This window comes from Carassius auratus, chromosome 36 (assembly GCF_003368295.1).
Source record: "Carassius auratus strain Wakin chromosome 36, ASM336829v1, whole genome shotgun sequence".
Taxonomy (NCBI): Eukaryota; Metazoa; Chordata; class Actinopteri; order Cypriniformes; family Cyprinidae; genus Carassius; species Carassius auratus.
This window is the reverse complement of record NC_039278.1, coordinates 9,565,132-9,589,625: the sequence shown is the minus strand read 5'-3', so window position 1 is coordinate 9,589,625 and position 24,494 is coordinate 9,565,132. Positions and strand designations below refer to the sequence as shown.

At 35.3% G+C, this 24,494-nt stretch overlaps 3 protein-coding genes across 5 annotated transcripts in view; 2 read left to right on the top strand and 1 right to left on the bottom strand.

The window, feature by feature from the left end:
• The first annotated feature begins 14 nt into the window (after nucleotides 1-14).
• LOC113055177 (transcriptional adapter 3-like) lies at nucleotides 15-7,929 on the top strand. Of its 3 annotated transcripts, none has more exons than XM_026221208.1 (9): nucleotides 15-37; nucleotides 1,015-1,249; nucleotides 1,329-1,579; nucleotides 4,613-4,718; nucleotides 4,839-4,971; nucleotides 5,071-5,174; nucleotides 5,273-5,373; nucleotides 6,416-6,607; nucleotides 6,905-7,929. In XM_026221208.1, the coding sequence occupies exons 2-9, from the start codon at nucleotides 1,040-1,042 to the stop codon at nucleotides 7,095-7,097; spliced, it is 1,290 nt and encodes a 429-aa protein (XP_026076993.1). In that variant the 5' UTR covers nucleotides 15-37; nucleotides 1,015-1,039; the 3' UTR covers nucleotides 7,098-7,929. The 3 variants fall into 3 exon arrangements, with proteins under 3 accessions (XP_026076993.1, XP_026076991.1, XP_026076992.1); XM_026221206.1 differs by lacking the exon at nucleotides 15-37 and adding an exon at nucleotides 294-411; XM_026221207.1 differs by lacking the exon at nucleotides 15-37 and adding an exon at nucleotides 433-636.
• Nucleotides 7,930-9,711: 1,782 nt separating this feature from the next.
• LOC113055176 (ras-related protein rab7) lies at nucleotides 9,712-21,481 on the bottom strand. The gene is made up of 6 exons (XM_026221205.1): nucleotides 21,168-21,481; nucleotides 17,020-17,082; nucleotides 15,567-15,693; nucleotides 15,236-15,454; nucleotides 12,790-12,918; nucleotides 9,712-10,955 (listed from the first exon to the last, which is right to left on the bottom strand). Exons 2-6 carry the CDS (start codon nucleotides 17,070-17,072, stop codon nucleotides 10,860-10,862), a joined length of 624 nt encoding a protein of 207 aa, XP_026076990.1. The 5' UTR covers nucleotides 17,073-17,082; nucleotides 21,168-21,481; the 3' UTR covers nucleotides 9,712-10,859.
• Nucleotides 21,482-22,703: 1,222 nt separating this feature from the next.
• Nucleotides 22,704-24,494, top strand: part of LOC113055175 (S-adenosylmethionine mitochondrial carrier protein-like) — a 43,998-nt gene continuing 42,207 nt past the window's right edge. Inside the window, exons 1-3 of the mRNA XM_026221204.1 lie at nucleotides 22,704-22,846; nucleotides 23,682-23,838; nucleotides 23,977-24,086. Coding sequence (XP_026076989.1) covers nucleotides 22,814-22,846; nucleotides 23,682-23,838; nucleotides 23,977-24,086 — 300 coding nt within the window. The 5' untranslated portion in view covers nucleotides 22,704-22,813. The remainder of the gene's footprint in view (nucleotides 22,847-23,681; nucleotides 23,839-23,976; nucleotides 24,087-24,494) is intronic.

Sequence of the window (24,494 nt, the reverse complement as noted above, 5' to 3'; positions counted from 1 at the left end):
AACAACACGACGGGTCTAATACACTGTAGTCAAAAAGGTGATGATCTAGAAATATCACTGTGTTGAAATAAACGTTATCTCTTTTGTGGCTTTAAATAGCACACAAGTCTCTAAAAAGAAATAATCTTTAATTATACTGTTTGGACGAGCTTCAGATAGGAATGTACCATTCCGAACGCTGCGGTGTTTTGTGGGGAATGTTAACTGCCAAGTGGGGATATTTATCTGAAATATAAAAAAACAGTTTTGCAGATAGTTTATACATATCAATTAGAATTTGTTTATAAACTATAGACTGGCCATACTAAAGCCACTGTAATACGCATTCGTGTTATTAAAATTTAAGCAGTGAGCTGTCTCCACCCCCAAGCTGAGATGGTTTAGTCAGTAATGGATGCTCCTTTATTGGAGGTAAACAATGATAATATTTTATGAATAAATGTCTGTATGGGTTCAGTTGTGTTTTATATTTTAACCTAGTATTTAATTGTCGACATACATCTTTTCATAGCAAGTTATATACATATTTATTGAAAAATGTTTCGACCTGTTTCCTGTGGTTTGAACTGCATGCAGCTGAATTAGCATGAAGCCGTTAGCTTCCAGTGGCTAAGTTACTCTCATTATCTCACACAGGTATCGTATCACTATTACATAACAGAGTAAGGACATCACAGTGGTGCAATGCATAAAACATTAAAATTTTCATATGTAAACCTTATGAATAACATCTATAGCAGTACATCTGTTCTAGGTTTGTTTGCAATTTCTTTCTGAGTAACTGTTTGCTTTGACCACCTGAGCAAAATCATTTACAGTCTGTTGTTCATTAATAGTGAGGAATTTATCAAACCATTTTGGACGCCTCACACTATCACACAACCCTTATATATATATATATATATATATATATATATATATATATATATATATATATATATATATATATATATACATACATACATACACACACACACACACACTTTTTTTCTTTTTCTTCTTCTTCTTCTTCAGACATAGGATTCTTGTCAATGAGAAGATGAGTGAACTGAAGGACTGCCCCCCTCTGAAGTACTATGATTTCAAACCTGTGGACCATGTGAAAGTATGTCCACGCTACACAGCAGTGCTCAGCCGCTCAGAAGATGACGGTATTGGCATTGAAGAGCTGGACACGCTTCAGCTGGAACTGGAAACACTGCTCTCCTCTGCGAGTCGACGTCTCAGAGCGCTGGAAGAACAGAGACAGGTGGGCAGTCTTTTGCTATTTGTCTTTCTGCCACCTACTGACTATACCTAAAATTATTCATACTTACTCTCTGAAACAGATACTTACAGACTGGCAGGACAAAAAAGGGGACAAAAGGTTTCTGAAATTAGGGAAGGATCCAGATCTTGCAGCCTCTTCTCGTCATTCCAAGCCCAAAAAACAGAAGCTTGATGGAAAGGGAAGTCATGGTCCGGGACCTGGGCCAGGTAGACCGAAGTCTAAGAACATACAGACCAAGGTCCAGGAGTTTGAATTCGAAGTCGACCCCCAAGATATACCCCGCAACCCTAAAAATGATGCTCCCAACAGGTTTGCTGCAACTGAATGTTTTGTTCTGTGATACGTAATGTATATTTATTATAGGAATATAGACTACTAGATGTTAAATTAAACTGTTTAAATTAGGGATGTCAAATTTCGATTATTTCCATGATCGATCGTCGTTTAAATTAACGATCAATTAATCGATTAATCGTTAACCATAATACTGCAAAATGCGTCTATTGCAGGCACGCAGTCAGCGGTATGACAGGATGTGCAAAAGCCACACACACACACAAAACGCTTTCTCACTTGAATTAAAGAGGTTTTAGTCTGAATAAAATGCTAGTAGCAGGATTATAAAATGAATAGATGCGATTATGATCATTTGATAAAATGAAGAGAGCGCGCCATACTTTTGAGGTCATTTTACTTTGTTGACAGTTTCCAATCCCGCACGGAGAACGCTGAACGCGCCTCTTTAAATGGTTTTGTGGTGCTCCTTGTTGTATTTTAAAGCACAATTGCAATGTTTTCAACTGACATTATTGTATAAAATTATCCGAAATGTGGAGCGCGTGTGACTGCGCTGCACATTAAGTGAACTACATCGGCGCTGCTGCACCAAAACACAGTTGCTCACATTAATTTGATCCTGCTGGATTCGGTCCTAGAAAATGTCAGATTTTTAAAAATCCGGCATACAGCGCATTAGATCGTGACAGTGCATGCGTGCACACGAGGATGAGCGAGCGCGGCTTTGGCTAGATTTATTTGGAAGTTATTGCTCATGTCTCATTCGGCACAAATCGAAATGTTTCCATATTCGCAATGTATTTGAATGTTAAACTATTATTTATAATGTAAACTAGGCTTGTACTTAACACGCATTCGCATATAGACGGAAAAGATGATCCTCTTCATATGAGCAAAAACGTCCTTGGCATAACAGCAGAGTGGACCGGTATACTACGGTCTATTTAAACTGACCAGTGTAACCTTTTAATGTGTAGTTGACATTTTATTTTGATAATGAACAGACTGCGATGTAACTTTGAATCGCTAGAATATACGTGTGCAGCAGGCTCCGGCACGATCGAAACAGCTGAGACATTAAAAAAATATATATATTTTCCGCAAAAGTGTTTACTTTCATTTGTGCACACTCACAATAAAAACAGAAGATTTGTGCTCTTGTAAAATAAAGCAAACAAACAGAATGCGTTGTCATCTTTTTTTTTTTTTTTTGTGAACTTATGGAGCGCCCACACTTGACAGTTTAAATCCGTTAATCTTAATTAGCCTATTTAAGTCGGATATATTTCGCATAGCCTATTTAAAAAAAAAAAACAAAAAAAAAAAAAACATGAAAACAAATTGTTATTTTTATGTTGGGTCTATTACTTAGTAGGCTATAAATTTTCCTTAAAGCATCCCATTTTGTCCCAGGGCTTAGAACCTGTGCCCTAGTCAGGTCCATGCAGAAACTTGTGAACGATGCTCGGCGTCACCGTTTAGTGACAGCAGTGAATGCTCCAGGAATGTGTCGGTCACAGCGCCTATTAATCGCTGTTTTGAATCCAGCAATTATTTATTTAGAAATGATAAGATCTGATTATGACAAGTGTGGTATAAAAGCTTTGTTTATTAGAGGAATAATAGGTTAACTGGAAAATGTTAGATCGCGACCATGCTTTTGGACCCCATAGTCTTCATTTACGCGGCTTTGTTCTGGTTTGCCGGTTGGTCACGAATTTCCACAAATTCAGTATATTTAAGCATTGTTTCTTTTCCTAAATCTTCATAGTCTAACCCTCTAATTTCCCAGGTTTATTTTATTATCTTTCGCTTTTAATAACTGTTTTCGCATCTCTTACTGTGGTAAACATGGGAAGGGAAATTAAAGATTTCATGAATTAAGAATTCGTTCGATTTATTAATTTGTTCCCTTATTTCACTTAAATCATGGGTTATTTAGGGAACAAAATTAATGAAACATGGACAATTGCCACATTAATAATTCGTAGGAATGAATTAACAAGTTGTAGGAATGAATAGACTACCTGTCCTGTCACTGTGTCCCGCAGCCCTGCAAAGCGCACGATATAAAACAGTTATCTGATGAAATGATTAGTATCTACATTTCTATTGCATTTAATGTTGAAGAACTTTTATGTTGTTTCTATTTTAATGTACTTTAAAGTTTAAATCACATTAAAAGCTTAATTTGTACATTGTGAATGAATGATGATGCTTTTATATATCGTCACCGTCACTCACAGCCGCTCGCACGTGTTGAGTGCGCATGAGCCGCACGCAGCCCAACATTGAATCGGTTAACCGACCATCGACAGCCTTAATCGATTGCATCTCTTATCGACAATTAATCGATCATCGATTAATCGTTGACATCCCTAGTTTAAATTAAATATCTATACTTTTTCATTTCATACTTTATTGATTCCAGAGGAGAAGTTAAGTTATGAGTATTCAGTCATTCTCCAGTCATTTTTATGTTTATACATTTTTATACAGGTCCAAGGCTGAAATTCCATTCACCAATTAAATTTATAAAAATTGACAATAAAGACATTTATAGAACAGTAATTTTCAAAAGGTTTCTTTTTTTTTTTTATATATATAAATACTGTTCTTTTGAACTTTTCATTCTTCAAAGAATCCTAAACAAATATATCTTGGTTTCCACAAAAATATCAAGAAAGATAACAAATATATATAAACAAAATGAATATTATTAAATAAAATTACATGAAACACTAGCACTATTTTTAATATTGATAATATAAGAAGAAATGGATCATCACACACAAAAGACTGGAGTAATGGCTGCTAATATTCAGCTTTGCCATTATAGGAATAAATTAAATTTTAAAATATATTCAAATGGAAATAAGTTTTTGTAATACTGTAAAACTGTTATATTTCACAGCATTACCTTTTTTAGTGATTTTTGTTCAAATAAATGGCAATTGTTGAGCATAGGAAAAATAATAATAATAATTACTCGCCCCAAACTTCTGAAATATTGCATTTTTGTGGTTCTATATGTGTGTAAAACAGATTCTGGGCTTCGGTGGAGCCTTACTGTGCAGACATTACAAATGAAGAGATCCGAGTTCTGGAAGAGCTGCTCAAACCTCCTGAAGATGAAGCTGAATACTACAAGGTAAACATCTTTTAGAAACCAGATCATGCTCCATATAACTGCAGCTTTCTCTGTGCTTTGTTTTAATTATTTCTACATACAGAAAAGTGCGTGTTAAATGGCTGTTGGTTTTCTTTGCAGATTCCAGCTCTCGGAAAGCACTATTCCCAACGCTGGGCTCAAGAGGACCTGTTAGAGGAGCAAAGAGAGGGGGCAAGAGCCAATGACAAGAAAAAAAACATGGTTGGTCCTCTCTCTGAACTGGATGCTAAAGGTAACGGTGCCATTTAAGACATATCTTGATTTCAGTTGCAACATTGTCATTTGTTGTCGTGTCTTATCTTTTAATCTGCTACTATTCTGGTTTGGGCAGATGTAGACGCCCTACTGAAGAAATCAGAGTCTCAGCATGAACCTCCTGAGGACGGCTGTCCATTTGGCCCTCTTACTCAGCGGCTGCTGCAAGCACTTGTTGAGGCCAGTGACTCATCATTTTGCTAAAATAAGTACTTCTATTGTGCAACCTTTATTCAGCACAGCTTATGTTTTATTCATATCCTTATTCATGTTTGTAGGAAAACATCATATCCCCTATGGAGGATTCCCCCATTCCAGACATTCCAGGGAAGGAGGATGGGGCTGGGACATCACCTCGTAGCCAGGGTAAAGCCTTCAGGTAAATCCTTTATTTATATGAGTTTTATCTTATGATTTAGTCAGTTATTGATGTTTACTTGTGTATTTAGACTATTCAGAAGTTAAGGGTTGGTAAGTATATTTTTAAATGCTTTTGAAATGCATATCTTATGACCTCCACAATACAATAAAAACAGTAATATTGTGAAATATTACTACAATTTAAAATAAAATCTTTTCTATTTTAATATAATTTAAAATGTAATTAATTCCTGCAATGCTAGATATATATGTATATATATATATATGTGTATATATATATATATATATATGTATATGTATGTGTGTGTGTGTATATAATGTATTTTACTTTTTTTTTAAGTATTTCTTGATGAATTGAAAGTTAAAAATATAATTCATTTGAAATATAAATATTTTTTAACATTATAAATTTTATAACACCATAAATTATTAAACATTATGAATCTTCACTGTCACTTTTGATCTTTCAAATGTATTCTTGCTTATCAAGTTGTGCCAGAACTACTTCTGTTTTTTTTTTTTTTTTTGGCACTGTTTTTTGAGCATCTTGCCACAAGCTCTAAATGTCGAGTTAAAAATACTCTTTCTTTAACACCTCTCAACACTCATTCTGAAACTCGAAACATTCAGATTTATTTTGTTATGCTTTGTCGAAAGCAGGAACTTTTTATTGTATAATTTTTAGCTAAATTAGCAGCCTTCATTCTTTCATCTTTCACTTTTTATATTCAACATGAATCAGCACTCACAACTCATTTTACTTCTGTAATTTGATGCATTTTTGAGTGAACTGGATATTCAGTAACGGGGAAAAACATGGATCTCATACATCAGGATTGGATGGTGAAAAGTAGAGCAGAATATATGATAACTAGCTATTGGTAAACATGATTCAGTAGTCATCATTCAAAAGGATGACAGAGGCAGACAGAGGAATGACATTTTGTAAATACAATTTTTCTTGGATTTAAAAAATGTGTGCATCAATAAAGTAAATCGATTCAGTTTTTAGTAATTTTCTCTTGTTCTGTTGTTCCCAGTGTGCCTCACACACGCTCTCTGGAGGCTCGTATAAGAGAGGAGCTGGTGTCTCAGGGGCTGCTGGACTCTGATGAGAGGCAAGGTGTCGGAGGAGAGTCTGAAGACGAGGTGCTGGCTGAGTTGCAGAAAAGACAAGCTGAACTCAAAGCTCTGACTGCCCACAACCGCTCGCGCAAACAGGAGCTGCTCAAGTGAGTCTCACTGAAAGAGTCTCAGATCCAGATGAAAGATCTGGCTCATGAAGATACGCTTGCAATCATTCAAAGAGTTAGAGGGGAGCAGCTTGATGTGACAAGTTATGATTTTCTTTTCTATAGTTTTAGTCAGATCGAGTGTGTATTTTTAGATGTACCCATGTCCCCTCTAAGCTAACTATAACAGCAGATATATATATATATATATCTGCTGTTATAGTTTGCTTTGTTAGACACTATGCTTCGTGTGAGTTAGGGGGAGTCAAATCTTAACTTTTCACCCTGTTCCTGCAGGTTGGCACGGGAAGAGATGCGGAAACAGGAGCTTCGACAGCGGGTTCGAGTGGCTGACAACGAGGTTATGGAGGCCTTCCGTCGCATCATGGCAGCCAGGCAAAAGAAACGCACGCCAACTAAAAAAGAGAAAGATCAGGCTTGGAAAGCTTTGAAAGAGAGAGAAAGCATTCTCAAACTCTTAGATGGATAAATATGACCGGCAGCTATAATGTGTTTTTTTTTTTTATGTTTGTTATCTATGGACACTTCATAAAGACAGCTTCAACATCCAGAGAACCTGAAGAACATGTAAACAAACATTTAATATAATGTTCATACGTTTGGTTACGTTGTCCAAAGTAATGCATGACATGACTAGTTGTGATAAATGTTAGACACTATGGGATTCATGTGCCACTGAATTGACATTGTTGATGCCAGATGTATGGCACTTTGAGTTTACTCTTTCTTTTTTTTTTTTGGTCTTTCTGTACAGCTCCCAAATGCAACTGATAAACACAATGGTTTGAAATGGTTAAAGGAATAATTGACCCTAAAATGAAACTTTGTCGTTCTGATCCAGTATCACTGACTTTATTCTGTTGAGCATAAAAGAAGATATTTTGAAGAATGTTGGTCACTGAATAGTTTTGGCCATTGCATGGATAAAAACACAGGCATTTCTTCTTTTATGTTCCAAAGAAAGAAAGAAGGTCATAGAGGAACAACATGAGGGTGAAATGATGTGGGTGAACTATTTATTCTCGTAGTGTTGTAGATAGACTTTTGTTACTACATGGGGTAGAGCAAGAACACAGTATTTTGAGTTTTTATACGATTGAAAGTAAATAAAAGTTTTTATAAAGGCATTGTACATTGGTAATATCGAGATTATAAATCCATGTTGTCATTTATTTGTCCATGTTTAATTTAGTTGTATGATTCTGACATTTTGTGAACTTTTTCTAAAATCACCATCGTCATTGCAGTTGCATGTGTGTGTGTGTTTGAAAATAAAAACAAAATTTGATAAATTAATAATAGACTGGTGTTCGTCATCTAATTTCTCTTCTTTATGCAAAGATTTGATTTGAAGTGTTGTGAGGGCTGTCTTGACAGGAGGCCGGGCGATGACGTTTTACATTCTAACGCAAACGTTTTTCAAACTGTTTGAAAGAACCGATTGGCAGAAATGTACTGGTGCGTAAAAAAAAAAAAAAAAAAAAACAATGAACACAACCAAAGCTAACTAAGTAAACCCATCATGGCAAATTAAATCAAATACTAAGATAAACATGAATATTTAAAATATACATATAATAAAAATACAAATGTATATTTTCCTTTTCCTTTGTTCTTTTTATTAATATATTTATGTTTCAGCATCTTGCCAAGCAAATAGCATAAATGTTGTGTTTTGTAAATCAACTAATCAAAGGAGACAGCTTGAAGGCTTTGCTGTAATGTACAGTAAATTTACAGCTTTGTCATTTCTGGTTAATTTTAAAGGTACTGACCTAATTCTATTTTAAAATAAGAAGTTTTTTTGCATTTGTGGATAAAAATAATAAGAATATATACATTTTAAATGTAATATACAATAGTTAAAATTCACCACAATTATTATAAGAAAACATTACAGTGTTTGTATTCTTTTGAATGAAAGATGCAAAATCACAGCAATATCTTAATTTGTTTAAAGCATTAAGTATGTAATGTACCCTTTAATTTGTGGTGAGGTCAAGCAGATTTGGTGTGTGCCAGAATGTGTGGAACGGCTTGCACCCTTGCGGCGAATGAGCTCAGTCATGCGGCTAACTATCGAGACCGGATGGGACAACAACACGGCCCTAATGGAAGGATGGAGACACCGACAAATACTGGTAAAAATCATTTTTCTTCCATAGGGGATTTGGTTTTTAACATTAACGGTGAGGATGAGGTAAGACACTGGCTGGACTTTGGAGAAGTAAAGTCACTGGAAGCCATGAAATACATCCAAATTCCTCCTTGACCTTTCACCCAGTCTCCTCATTGGTCAACAACTCTCCAGAGTTTCTGCAGCCTGTAGAACCCACAGTCAAGAAGGTGAAACTATTGGTCATTTTGAGAAAATATATGCACTTAAAACAACTTTTTACACTAGTTTATTCATCTGTCCTTTAACAATGTCCAACAGTGTATATTCTGTACATACATCAGTGGAGAATATTGGCACTTCTGTAATCATTCCCACACACTGAAATGGTTTATTTAACTGCTTTAGAAATTTGTATATACTGTACATAAACTACATTTTAAAGGTTTGTGGTTGGCTAAAAATGTTGAAGTAGCAGTTCACTCAAAAAGGGAAAATATTTGAAAACCTACCCACCTCAGGACATCCAAGAGGGAGATGATGTTTATTCATCAAAACAGATTTGTAGAAATTTTGCTCAACAATTCTGACAGCACCCATTCACTGCAAAGCATCCATTGGTGAGCAAGTGATTTAATGCTAAATTTCTCCAAATATCTTCTTTCCACGAAGAACAAAGACATCTGCATCTTGGGTGGTCTACTCTGAGGTCGAGTACAGTTTCAGCAAACTAAAACGTTTGGGTGAATTTCTTTAAGACAGTTAAGTGCTCATTTGACAAGTATTCGATGTGTAGTAGTGTGCATTTAACATTGTTCCTTTTTTATGATTAGATGATAAAAAAGTAAAAATTCATGTAATTTATAATTAGTTAATAATAGTTGATTTGTGGACACATTTCATTCGTTCATTTCAAATAGTCCAAGTTATCACTTCTCAAGAAGTATACAGCGAACACACAATGTACTGCAGTTTTATTCAACAACTTAATTTTATTTCCATTACTTTGAAATACATTTATCTTGAACAATGTATATGCTGTGCATTTTGTTTCATTACATGAACAATTCAGTTTTCCCCCAATGTTGTCTAGTTGAGTTTATTGGTATGTAATGCAACAGATAATAATACAAATAATGACAATAATAATGAACATACAGACAGGGAAAGATCCAAGTGATATTGAGCACTTATATTTTCTACCATCCTGAGCTACTGGTAGAGTCTGGGCAAAATATATATAAAAAAAAAAAAACGACAAGAGATGGCCTACGCCACTACTTGTTCATGGCAGACTTGCGGTGATTCGGTCATGTTGTCATGAGGATAGATGATATAAAAAATATACATAAATACTAATGGTCATAATAGTATGAATTGTAGATCATTTAGATGTAATATCTAAATTTCCCCATTGCATGGTTTGCTATTCGTGTTTTTGTGTTCCATTTTAATTGGGCGTACACTGGATTAATTGACTGCAGTTCTCAGATGTAACAGTGGGGGCAGTGTTAGACCTCCAGTGCTTCGGGACTTCACAAACTTAGGAGCGTTATTTTTTATTTTTTTGGGTTCAAGATTCTAAGATGCAAATGTAGCATGCTTTACGTCAGGTCGCCATTTTATTTCAAGCAGAATGATGAAGCAGTTGAACATGGCGGGGAGTTCTGGTACCAATGTACACTTCCCATCTTTCAGCGTTTCACATCACATGTATTACAACTGCACTGCAGGGCTGGATCATATAAAAAGAAAATCTCAAGAGCCATTCAAGTGTTGTGAAGAGTTCCAGTAGGACTTTTTATGTGGGTGAGGCGTCAGTTCTGCAGAACCGGTGCGAGGTGTGGGGATCGGTGGACGAAAACGGGTGTCAGATTGAGCTTCTTGAGCATATGTGGGTGTGTGTGTTGTGTCGTGACTAAGGCTGTGAATGCGAACTGTGTAGGATACTGAAGGACAGGCAGTCTGCTCATCTACAAAGGCCAGTGATTATAGGGTTAAGGGGAGGGAAGGAGATGTAGATCGGGTGAAAGAGAGGACGCATGAGAGAGAGGGAGTGAGGCAGAGACTGGGCCAGAGAGGCTGCGGGTGAAACGCTGCGCCCCCTGGAGGTCCTCAGCAGCTACAAGACTCTGCTGATGGCTTGGCTCTATCGTTCCGGTCTAGTTTAATTGGCTCAGGGAACTCGTTGTATAACTCCACTTCGGTTTCCTACAAAGTAAAAAAGGGCCACAGTTAAGTGCAAAGCATACTTCAGTTTTGATGCAAACACAGTGTATGCGTCCAGCCAAACGCACTTTCAAAGTATACTCATTTGATAGTGTACACCAACACAGGCACTCGACACGTGAACTAGAAAGATGCATCCTTGCCACTTATGTTTCTCAGAGTCTCAATTGTGAGTTATAAACAGACTTTACAGATATGAACATAGAACTGTAAGATATATATAATTCAGAGGAGAAAGTCAGAATTGAAGGATATAAACACAGAATTCTCACAATTGTGAGAAAAACTCTGTTAACGTTTCTATTTTTTATTCAAAAAAAAAAAAAAAAAATATTGTGACAAACTCAGAGGAAAAAAAAATAGAATTTTAAGATGTAAACTCAGAACTCAGAGGAAAAAAAGTCTGAATTTAAGATTTAAACAATGTGCTCGTGAGCATATCTTACATGCTCATAACTTTTGACTAAAAAATAACGCCATACGCATTCATTAGAGAGTGGTGTTCCAGAGGATGACGTTGTCGTAGTATAATCTCCTGTACATATGATGCAGATTTCATCTTTAGCATATTATGTGCACGGTCAAGTTAATTTTTTTTTTTTTATCGTGCATAAGATTTTTCACAATAATTTGTTTGTCCACAAGGTGGCAACATTGCTCACCATTTCTAAGTCGAAAAAGAAATCGATGTGAGGCGAAACAACAACAAACTACGGTAGTAAAAAAAAAAAAAAACACTCTAATTTAATAACTTGTTTCCTCCACAAAATAAATATAAAATTAATAAATAAACTGTAAAATGTAACTGATCTTTCCTCACAATTAACTTTTTTTTTGTTTTCTTTTTTTTGCAATTGCGAGTTTGTCTCGTAATTAAGGTTTCTGTTTTGTCTCATAATTTTGAATTTATTTCTCGCAATGTTGACTTACTTAACAAAACGTAGGCTTCATCGTTTGCTAATATATTAATTGATGGTAATTGATTTATCTATGATCTGCACAGCATTTTATACGTGCAGAGACATTTAATGTATATTAGAAAACTCATTCTAATTCATTCCCACTCTTCTTCGGTGGTAACTTAACCCAACTCCGTGCTTCCTGTAATAAGAGCTGTCAATCAAGGTACAAGGATGTCCCTGTGTGAAATTGACCAATCATAAGAGAGTCACTCCTTGGTTTCCACCCCCAAATTGTCAAAAGTCATGTAGACTTGAGGGAGCAGAAATCAGCTGAGCGAGCAGAAATCCACTGCGCGAGCAGAAGCCTGCTGCGCGCGAGCAGGATTCCACTGTACAAGCAGAGTTAACCTATGAGAGTATGCCAGGCACTCGCTCGCAGCTACATGTACACCTCTCGGTTGTTGAATTTGTGTGCGAGTACTTTTATCATGCCAGCTGAAGGTTCATTTTTGCACCTGTGAAATAACAATGTGCTCATGAGCATGTCTTACACGCTCATAACTTTTGACAAAAAAAAAATAACGCCATAAATGCGTTTCAGAAGATTTTTATTTACCGCCCCCGGAACCACGTGGAGCACTTTTTATGATAAATGGATGGCCTTTTTTGGGCTTCAAAAAAGTTTGACCACTATTCACTGCCATTATAATACTTGAAAGAGCCAGAACATTTCTTAATATTACTCTGATTGTATTTGTCTAAAAGAAGAGAGTCATATACACCTAGGATGGTTTGAGGTTTAGTAAATCATGGGGTAATTTTCATTTTTGGATGAACTATCCTTTAAGTATACTTTGGGCTACATCACTTCGTTTCCACACCTGACGCAACACACATAATTTCAACAAACATACCTGTTTGAGTGCATTGCGTGCGATGGTCTGGAAAGCCTGCTCTACATTGATGGCCTCCTTTGCACTGGTCTCAAAGTACGGGATGTTGTTCTTACTCTGACACCAAGCCTGTGCCCGCTTGGTTGTTACCTGAGGGTGAAAAATATGAAAGAACAAAAATGTGAAATTCATAAAGACTGCAGTTAAGGTTATAGGTACATGATTATATTTAAAATGAGAGAAAGTGAACGGTGTTTGCCCATGGGAAAGTCTGCACTATGTTACTAGGCAGTATTGCTGAGGCCCTTCAATGTACACAACAGTTTCATAGTTTGGATCAGTAAGACAACATTAAATTGATCATACGTTACAGTAAAGACATTTATAATGTTACAAGAACAATAACAACAACAACATAATTCTATTTTTGTGGCTGCTAGATGGAAAAACATAGGTCCTCTCCAGAACAAGTTATTTGAAGTGTCATTCACTGGAAGTTCAGTTACTTAAAACCTCTCCAAGACACTTTACAAGGATATGGAGAGATTGCAGCTGGTCCTAAATTAGCTTCCTTGGCCTCTTAGAATGTGACCTGATCTTGTAATATATATACACATGCTTCTATATGTACGTGGGTAAAATGATTTTTTGTACAGATCTATTATTTTATTGTTAATGTAATGTAAATTATCTGCAGTCATAAAGCCGAAAGTGCGATAAATAAAGTTATTGTCTCTCAAAAGAAAGAATCGACTCTGAAAAGCCTAAACGAGTCGTCGTTTACGAACAAACTGTAGCTTGTTCATGTCGAGAAGACGCTGTGTCCTATGCTGTGAAAGTACATTTATTTTATTTACTTCCAAATCAAGAGGCTGCAAAGAATCAGTAGTTAAAATTCATTTTCTCCACAGTAACACAGCAGAACAACCCCAGTCTTCTTGGTCCCTGTCATTTTAAAGGTGCTGTATGTAGGATTGACACCGAGTGGTTGAACTAGGTATTGCAGTCCAAATTCAAAATATTGGACAGCCTTTTTTTACCCGGTCCCTCCTCCTCAGACTTGACGCACTCACAGGTTGCCAGATTGACGAGACCAAAAGGATTGAGTGCACTTTATGATGAATTAAATGAAATACGCTGTGTGTAACCAGGCTGCCGAAATACAATTGAGTAAACTGGGAGTGGGCAGGTTTCACAAACCAAAACAGAGGCCGACATTCCGGCCCAGAACGCACATTTTTCAAAAAATAATAACTGACTGTAGCATTGTTTTTCAGATAAATATGTTAATTTAGCTTCTTTTTTAAATATCTGCAAACATGTTATGGTATTTTTATGCTTTAGTAGAGTCAAAAGCGTAAAAACAGCACCGTTAATGATGAGCTTCTCTAATCTCGGGGAGTTCAACGCAGGATTCAAACACTTGCTCTTGAAAGATGGATCAGGGCCCAGAATACTATCACAACAGACCGGGCCATCTGACCAATCAGAGCAGAGTAGGCTCATGGAAAGGAGAGGGTTTAGAGAGACTGAATCTTAGGACTGAATCGATCGAATTGTTGGAAAATGAGGTGATATTAAATGCATATTTTGGAAAACTAAAGCATTTTTTTTGACCTCGCATGCATGTAAACCTATTGTAGGAGACTTCCAAAACAAAACAAAAAACATTAAAAATGGCATAATATGGGCGCTTTATTTTATTTTCCAAACTGTAATTAAATTCTTGATATAAACATTAAGAAAAAAGCATGTTTAAAATAAACCGGTAAAAAAAACTAAATAGTTTGTCATAAAATTTTATTGATATTTACATTAAAGAAAATTACAAAAATGCTTTTACCTGTAAACTGTCACCCACGCTTTTGAAGATAGACATGATTGTGCATGATACAAACCTAAATTTTTATAATTCATGACTGAAAACATTTTGTAACATGATTTTGATGTACCATTTACATGGTAATGCAATGTCTGATTTTAAAATGGGTTTTGAAGGATGAATTTTGAGATTTTATGTTTTCAAGTGATATGTAACTTCTGATGATTTCTAAAATGTGATAGAGAAAAAGGCAACGAGGAAGTCTTTTTTTTAAACAAAGGTCAAAGCTCCTTTTGTAATGTAGATTTCTGAGGGTGCACTCTTGTCATAAATTCATCTATTACTTTTCCTACATAATGTTTAACAAAAAATATTGGTAAAATATATATTTGGGAGTCTTAGACCTTTCCAACGATATATAGTTTGTCAAGATTAGATTAGATTGTAATATAGTATAGTCAACGTAGGCGCCCCGTATACGGAGATGGGGTGACATTTAACAGGTTAATTCAAAAAAAAAAAAAAAAAAAAAAAGAGCTAATTTTCCAATCAAATTAAAATGATGTGGTACGACCAACATGCTAAAACCTCGATGTCATAGAGAGAACCCCTGCAGACCCTCATGACATGACTCACTGCACCCACCTGCCTATTCTCCAGATCGATTTTGTTGCCCAGCACCACAAAAGGGAAGTTCTCTGGGTCCCGTGGGCTGGCCTGGATCAGGAACTCATCCCTCCAGCTGTCCAGTGTCTTGAAGGTGTTTGGGGCAGTGACGTCGAACACCAGCACACAGCAGTCGGCACCGCGGTAGAAAGCTACACCCAGAGACTGGAACCGCTCTTGACCTGCTGTGTCCCATATCTGAAAGAAAAAAAAATTTAAAGCTAGCTGAAGTAATGAGATAACAAGCATTCGTATGGGGAAAAGAAAAATGCTTTAGATGCTTTAATTTTTTATTTCAAAGCATCTCTACCTGCATTGTGACAAGTCGGTCATCAACCATCACTTCTTTTGTCAGGAAATCTGCTCCTATAGTAGCTTTGTACTGATTACTGAACTTCTTATTCACATACTGGTTCATCAGAGATGTCTTCCCAACCCTGTTTAGACAAAACAATGTTTAAATCAGTACCTGGCAGAGTAAAAGGAGAACTAACACATCTATTTGTGACTGTGCACGACTATGAGTCATGCAAAATGAACTATATGAACACTAATAATGTAGACCATAACAAAATCTGAAACTATTTGAATGATAATCTACATTCCAGCCACAAACTTTCCCATCTGGAAAGCTCGTAAGACATTCAAAGGAAATGAAAGGCTTTTTGGAGGTTTTGTATTTGGGTGGTTTAAATGCCCGGTGTGTGAAGAATCATATAAATATATTTTTATATTGTTAGTCAAACAGTGCACTGGTAGGGTGTTACTGAATGTTTTTATAGCGGTGTATTTATAGGGTATGTTCAAACATTTCGATACTCTAACATCTAAAAGTATATGACTCTATGGAACGCAGTTCATTTTGCACTCAATGGCAACTGTTCACCCTCCTGCCTTAAATTAATAGTCCAATTAATGCAGTTTGATTCATCTTTCAATTATCTAGTTTAATACATTTTTAAATACAATTTAAAAATAAGACGTCCTCTAAGCATGGCAGGTAACTAATTGTTAATTAATTAATTGTATGCATATTTTACATTTGTTTTTACTGTGCTTTTGATCAAATAAATCCAGACTTAATCAGTATAAAAGACTTCTGTCAAAACCATTTGAAATATTTTACAGACCCCAAACCTTTTACATTTATAACAATAAAACTTTGTGAATGTAGATTTTTATTTTTGTCAAATAAACATCCAACGAGTGAGTAAGTCAGATGTTTGTTCTGATACAGTGAGAAATTTGCCTATTTACTTTTTTTTATTTGTACTACTATTATTTTTCTGCACCCTTTTAGGAACAAAACTTCACACAATTTCCTTTTTTTTTTTTAATGGTGCTTTATATTTAGCAGCATCACCACTTAATATCCTGCAAGAAATTATGTGTCGAGTTAAAATCGATTTGACTCTTTAATCTATGAACACGACTACTCATATCTAACAGAATGCTCTAAAATGTAAATGTAAGGGACAGTTTACCCAAAAATCTAAATTCACTGACCTAAATATTATGGAGTCAATGGCTACCGTCAACTGTTTGGTTCCAAATTCTTTAAAATATATTTGTTTGTGTATATATAAAAAAAAAAAAAAAAAAAAACAAAAAAAAAAAAAAACATGCAGGTTTGGAACAACGTGATGGTGAGTAAATAATGGTGGATTCGACGTTTTTAAGTGAACAATCCCTTTAAGAACTAAATGAAAGCGGCAGAAACCTCGACTTTATTACAGGACACTGTGCTGAATGTGGAAACTCACCCGGAGTCTCCAAGGATGATCACCTTCAGAAGAACTTTCTTCCTTGAGGTCATAGTGTCACCGCTGCGGAGGAGAAAGCACAGAGTAGGAAGATTTCAATCATAATTTCAATAGCACAAATCATATGAATAAAAAGGAAGTGAAAACCAAAACTGGTTGTACTCAAACAGGCGTATATTCAGGACAGGAGCCTTGTAGTATGTAGTAAGCTAACTGCTATAGCTACAACCACAATCACTCTTTTGATTGTGTTTTCCCACTCCAAGTGTGCTAGAAAGACCTTTTTTGTTTCAATAACAGAACCCATGATTCTGCTTGCACTCTCAAATTGGTCATGTGCACTCTTACTACCAAAGTCACGAGAAACGCACTCTCACAGACTACATGTACTGTTGCCTGCCTACCGTTAAACACACAGACTTCCCTTTTTAAGAGCAGGGCTTGAACGTGCTGTTTACTAAATGCTCCTCCATCTTTCAATCAATACTGATCCATCTGCTGAGGTACTGCCGTTTATCCAGACAATAAAAGTGAGGGCATGGATCATTGCTAAACACTTTAGGAAGTACATCACCATGACCAAAAAACTAGCTGCCATTAGCAGAGGGTCTTAGGTCACATGGTACATTGTTGTAGAAATACACAACATTTGAATGGCAGAGCATAGAGCGATCATAAATTATGGTGGCAACTTTATTTACATACTTATTTACAGTATTTTCCGGACTATAAGTCACACTTTTTTTCATAGTATGGCTGGTCCTGCGACTTATACTCAGGTGCGACTTATCAAAATCAATTTGACATGAACCCGAGAGAAATTAACCAAGAGAAAACATTACCATCTCCAGCCGCGAGAGGGCGCTCTATGCTGCTCAGTGCCTCTCGCGGCTGTAGACGGTAATGTTTTCTCTTGTTTCTTGCTTCTAAATAAATGCGACTTATAGTCCAGTGCAATTTATATATGCATTTTTCCTCGTCGTGACGTATTTTTGGACTGATGCGACTTATACTTAGGTGCAACTTATAGTCTGAAAAATACGGTAATTAAAGTCATCGATTTCCTTGTTATGGGTGATAACTACTAAATGGAAAATATTAAAAATCAATACTATTTTGTCTTAACAAATTAAATACTAAAGGCTAAAAATCACTTATTAATAAATAATTATTAAATGCTACAACTGAATCTATGCATCACAATATTGTAATGTACAGTACGAAAAATGGATATTCGTTTTCAGATTATATTTTAATGATTAAATTCTAACCATTAAAAAAAAAAAAAACACTTAGTGTTTGATGATGGCAGTGTAATCAAAATTAAAAACTAAATTACCAATGGTAGCTGATATTAATACATAAAAAAAAAAAAGACTATCACTACTAAAATATATAATTATATTCAACAAGGGTTGGGTGAATTGAGATATATTACAAAATGGTATGACATCAGTTGAAACCATGGCACAGTTTGATAAGGTTGGATGTTTCTTTTCAGCCTTTATCTCAAAAATGTTCATCTTATCGGCTTATATTGTTTATTTGACTTTCTTGATCTAAATCAGTCTCCAGACTTATACAAAAGCAAACAATAGTTTCAAACTGGCGACAGAACACGGATGCAAACATTCAGATGGAAAGAATACCTCAGCTTATGAGTAAACAGTAAGATATTATGTGCAGACAATGTAAACCTGCCTATCTAACTGCAATATCGGGAGTCTTACTGAGGGGATATAGTGTGCGGTTTCAGAAATCAGCTTTAACATTCAGCTCTTTCTAAACCACTGACATGGTATGATCATAGATTCAAGTGGGTTATAATCAGGCAATTTGAAACTTAGAGACTTATTAGTACCCTTTAACTGCTTGTTTTCATATTGTGTAACAGCTGAGCTGAAATCAGGCAGATAAAATCAAATGTGGAGTGGATTATGTAATTAGTCCTTCATTTTGCAGTGACAACAGCATCCAGCTGCAGGGTTGGGCTGTCTTGGGCATGTCCGCAAATGTCTATTAGGATAGATTTTGAAAACTCAGAACATGTTTTTAGAATGTCATTATAAATCAAGGCTTTCCATGTCATGTCAGTTGAACAATCAGTAAGTTGTTAAACAACAGAACAATGCACTGAACACACTGTACTTATATTTCTAACAGCCTCATTTTCATTACTGTCAAAATTTGAATATAAACATACAGATCAAAAGCCAACAGATATTACTTATTACTCGTCTGATCCGACATTAACAATAAATGTGCCGTAGTAGCAAATACTAAAAAGTTAAGGTGAAAACCCCTCATCACGGTCGAGAAGAATCCACAAGTAGCCTGAAGAGCTCCTCCACACAAACATCATAACTTAAAGTCACCTACATGGAACACTTGCTGTCTCTTAAAAGACATTGTGGTATGTCACATCGTAAATCTGTAATACTACACAACCATTAAGAAGAAAAGCAATCGCCAATAAACTAAAGAAAGATATGAAAACACTTGAAAATAACCAAGATATTGAAAAATTGCTCATGTCTTTTCTCTGATCGTTTAATGTTTTCAACTCTAGGGTTGAAATGAAGTAATCTCACATGAAGCTTGGCCAGCCCATATAACACATAAAATCACTTAAAGTATTTAAGCTTCTTTAGGGTTCATCTTCATGACAGTAAAACATAACCAGCCTACCAAGTCTACCAGCACCTAGACTGCCTTTCTGAGCATCAAAGGCATGTGCACCATTCTAATTAACAACCTACTGTTTTTAGAAACATTCAATGTGACAAAAATGTATTATGCAAGATGAAATGTTTTAAATCACAACTTTTCACACATGCAAAATCTGAGTGGGAAAATCTTCCGGCCTCATTTGAAATTCCTGGATTCCTATAGAAAATTTTAAAGTTGTTATAGTAAACATGGCCGGAGCTTTATATTGTACTGTAAATACATTCTTAGCCATTCTATTGTACATCCGTCAGGTCAGCATGACCCTATTATTCCTATGATGTATTAACAACAACTGCAAAACTGAATTAACCAAAAAACGACTTTAGAGCATTTATAGTGTGGTGTGGTTACATTTAGCATTGTTTGGCTATTATTCCCTGGTGATATCCAGTCATTTGAATAAGAATGCATGCAACTATGATTGCAAACTGTGTGCAAATTTGCCATAATGACCAACTGAAGCTTCTTGGTTTGAAAGTGACTTCTGTTTAAGCTGTGCTTCATAAGGCACTGGTGTACTACGTTATATTCATGGAGAAAATGTGTGCACAGATTAGATACTAGTTTGTACTGCATATAAATAGTATGAGGAGTATACTATTCTGAACTGTCTAGATAGGCAGCTCGGTAGATTTGTGAGACACAGCCCACGACTGGCAACAGTTTTACGACTCCATATTTAATCTGGAACCCATGACACTCGATAAAGTCGGATCACATGGTAGAGCACTTTCCTTTAGCATGCACGAGAACAACAGAATGCTATCCATTTTAACAAATAATCAAGTCTTGTTTCTTATATACTGACGCTGAACGCGTCTGGTTTTAGTTTAATGAGGCCTTAGCCTAATAGTAGCTGGTTCTTTATTTAAAATGGCTAGTTTCGCAATACTCAACAGCTGTTTCAGTGTGTGGTAAACATAAGCAGAAAGTGAATGTATTTGATGCTTTTGCTGGTTGTGCAATCACCCGATTTCATATGCAAGACAGCGCTGTAAAGTCCACATCTGATCGATTGTTATTATGTTAGTGAAACTGAATAAAATGTCTCCTTAAGTATATTAGCTAAAGACAACGATCTGAGAAGTGAGGCGTTTTAAATAAACTGTAACTGTAAAAGGACACAATCCAACGCGACTGTCAGGAGAACTGGAAACAGCAGATTAATTCAGGGCCTGAAAACCGACAGATCAACATCACAGCGTGTGAAAATGACTGATTTTAACCAGAAAGAAAGCTCATACACAGAGAGAAATCATGATTGAATCACCTCCGTGTCCTATAACTGCATACAAAATGAGCTCGTTTGCTAACGTCAGTTAGCTTTCATGTTAATCACACCATCTTTTTATAACGAATCCACGAGCAGTCTCTGAATTGAACATGTGCAAGCATACATATTGATTTTTATAACTCACCTGGTTTATAAAGCAGGAGATATAGCGAGTATCAGTCTGTATTAGTGCTGTGGTGTAGCCTTTGAGCTAAACTGCTACCGTGCCCTTACACACAAGCCTGATGTTTATGAAGAAAACAAACAATAACTTCAGCTCCTGTGACTGACGAAGCACTGTATCATTTAGGCTAGTGTATGAGTGAACTAATGCGGAATCGGAGATACCGATACGGATGCTGTAGCCGTTATTGCCCCCCTGTTTAATGACGGGTCTTTTTTCTTATTCTGTTTCGGGATCTGCTTTAACTTCCTCCAAAACAACCCTGTGATAGCAAAGGATGTCATCACGCAGGTGACGTCATCGCGCAGAAGACGCCCCAAAAGCAATTTCATTTGTTTCCCAGTCTGTTTTTATTTATTTATTTATTTATTTATTTATTTATTTATTTGTCTAGACATATACTTTTTCAATGACCTTAAAATATTGACTACAAAAATATGGAAGCCAATTTCCACCACATAACAATAATAATAATAATAATAATAATAATAATAATAATTATTATTATTATAATAATTATAATAATACAATTATGCTTTGGTAAATCACAAATATGACGTAAAAACATAATTATTACATACAATTATTACATTTTTTTTTTTCAGTCACAACTGCTTTTTATGTCATACTTATAACGTATGCCATTTGTTGCTAAAATGGGCTTCTTTAATAAAATGAAATTATTTTTAAATTAATAAAAATCACTGTTTGGCCCCCCAAAAATAATAATAATAATAATTAATTTTAAATTTATAAAATTTAAAGTAGGCAACATGCAAAATGTGAAAATTTGCCCTACCAGATATTATGTAGATATAATGTTAATATGTGTATTTATTTATTTCATATTTATTATGTGTAGCCCTATCCCCATTCAATGTACACAAATAAGCTAAAATATTTTGAATATGTTAGTTTATTTAATAAAATATTAAATGTAATATAAATATTACTTATTTAATACTTATGTAATATGACTTATTAATATTACTTATTTAATAAAATATTTTAAATATTTTACATTTTAAATGTAATTTTAATTTAATTAAATTTTTTAATTACATTTTGGTAAAATGTTTTTGTTTAGTGTAAAAATATATACTGTGAATTGAATACTACTACTACTATTACTACTACTACTACTAATAATAATTACGAATTGAAACACAAAATGCAAATAGTTAAAACCTATTGTACTATATAAAACCTTTGATTGTTTAATGTTATATATTTTCTTCCCCCTGCTGGACCTATTATGACGCCATACTAGATTTTATTTTGAGCATGTAAAACTAAATCCAATCAAATCAAATCATTTTAAATAAAACATAATCCAATTCCTAGAACAGTGAGATAAAATTTTCTAAAAGCAACCAAAATTAGCCTTTAAATGAATAAATGATGCAAGATAAGAAAATGTTTCATTTAGAAAATAGTTTAAAAACAAAATCAAACACCTAACGTCCCTCTGCTGCTGATGTCATAACGTGACGTCAGCGGAAGCACACGCCTCAAACATGGCGGCGCCCGTGAGGAGCGTGCGATAGTTGTTGCATAGAGTGTCAAAGATCACTCACCTGCTTAATGCCGCAGTCCTCACGTACAGTATGGACAGACGAGAGTTCACAGCCTCCCTTGTGGTAATACGCATTTTATGTCTATTGCACGTGCTAAAAACAGAAGCGTAGGCATCTTTCCTCATGACATTACTCTGCTCTTGAAATAAATAGAGTGAAATGTAATAGAGTAACAATGCCTTCATGCTTATGTGTTTATTAATGTTCACTTTATCTGAAGGCTTTCTTGTTTCACTCATCTCAGACTGGTCCCAGAGTGATTCTGATAATTAAAGTAATAAAGAAACTGAACGTCATTATAAAAAATATTAAAAACGGTCTGCTTTAATCAGTTAACAAACCACACACGCATCTAGCTTATTAATAATTGTATTATTATTTAATTACATTTATTTTTATTTACTTTGTTTGTTTTTGTTACCAAACCTGCTTTAGTTTATATATATATATATATATATATATATATATATACAGAGAGAGAGACTGTTCTTTTCTCTTGTTTGCACATGAATATGTACAGTATTGCATATTGGTAGTCAGAAATGCTCTGAAATGAAAATGAAATGCTCTGAGTGAAAAATGGGGTTAATCATAATGAATAATGAATTAGATAATAATTGGTTTTCTGTATCTCCACTTTAGGTAACCGTATTAAGCAGAACAACAAACATGACTATTTGTCATTTGTGTTAATTGTGGAATTATGTACTAAAATGATATATGATATATAGTGCAGTGTCAGTGATTAATTGCATTGGACCAGAATTTTTAAAGGACCTTATTGTACTGTAACTATATATATATATATATATATATATATATATATATATATATATATATATATATATATATATATATATGATGTATTAAAACAGTATCATTGCTCTCTGGCCCTAAGGCAGGCGGCTGTGCGGGAATGTGTGTAGATCTCACTCTCTTCCCTCTGGACACCATAAAGACTAGGTTACAGAGCCAGCAGGGCTTTTACAAGGCAGGAGGGTTTCGAGGGATCTATGCAGGGGTCCCGTCAGCGGCTATAGGCTCCTTTCCCAATGGTAAGTTTAGACACCTTATTAATAAACATGAATAATGGCTGAATACACCCACAAATTAAATACATCACACATTTATTAGAAAATGGATGCAGTTTAAGTAGTTTGCCTCCAAAACCAAGTGTTTCTTCTTGATTCCAGCTGCAGTATTTTTCGTCACCTATGAAAGCACAAAGTCGTTCTTTACCGGCTACAGTGCTACAAACTTGGTCCCCATCACTCACATGCTGGCCGCTTCACTTGGAGAAATCGTAGGTTTCCTGTTATTCTTCTACTTCTGTGTTGTCCTTGTATTTATCATAATTTATTTACCAAATGATAAGTATGTCTGTTTCAGAGACAAATATGGAGAAAGCGTAGAATGGTGCTTTAGTTGGGTATTTTTTGCTCTGGGTTGGAGACCCTGTATGTTCCCTCCAGCTGGCCAAACAGGAACTGTTTGTTGTCTATTGATAGCTGATTTTATAGGGAGGAGTCTTGCATTTTTTTCAAGGGAGATTTAGGTTTTGGAGCTGTAAGAAACACCTTCATTTCCTCTGTCAGTGAAACAATATGCACAAAGCAGTGCAGTCCAGCTCACATCATAAAAACAATCCAACACAGTAGCAAAAACTTTGCAGTTTAATTTGTCCTTGGTGGATACTCCACCTTAAAAATGT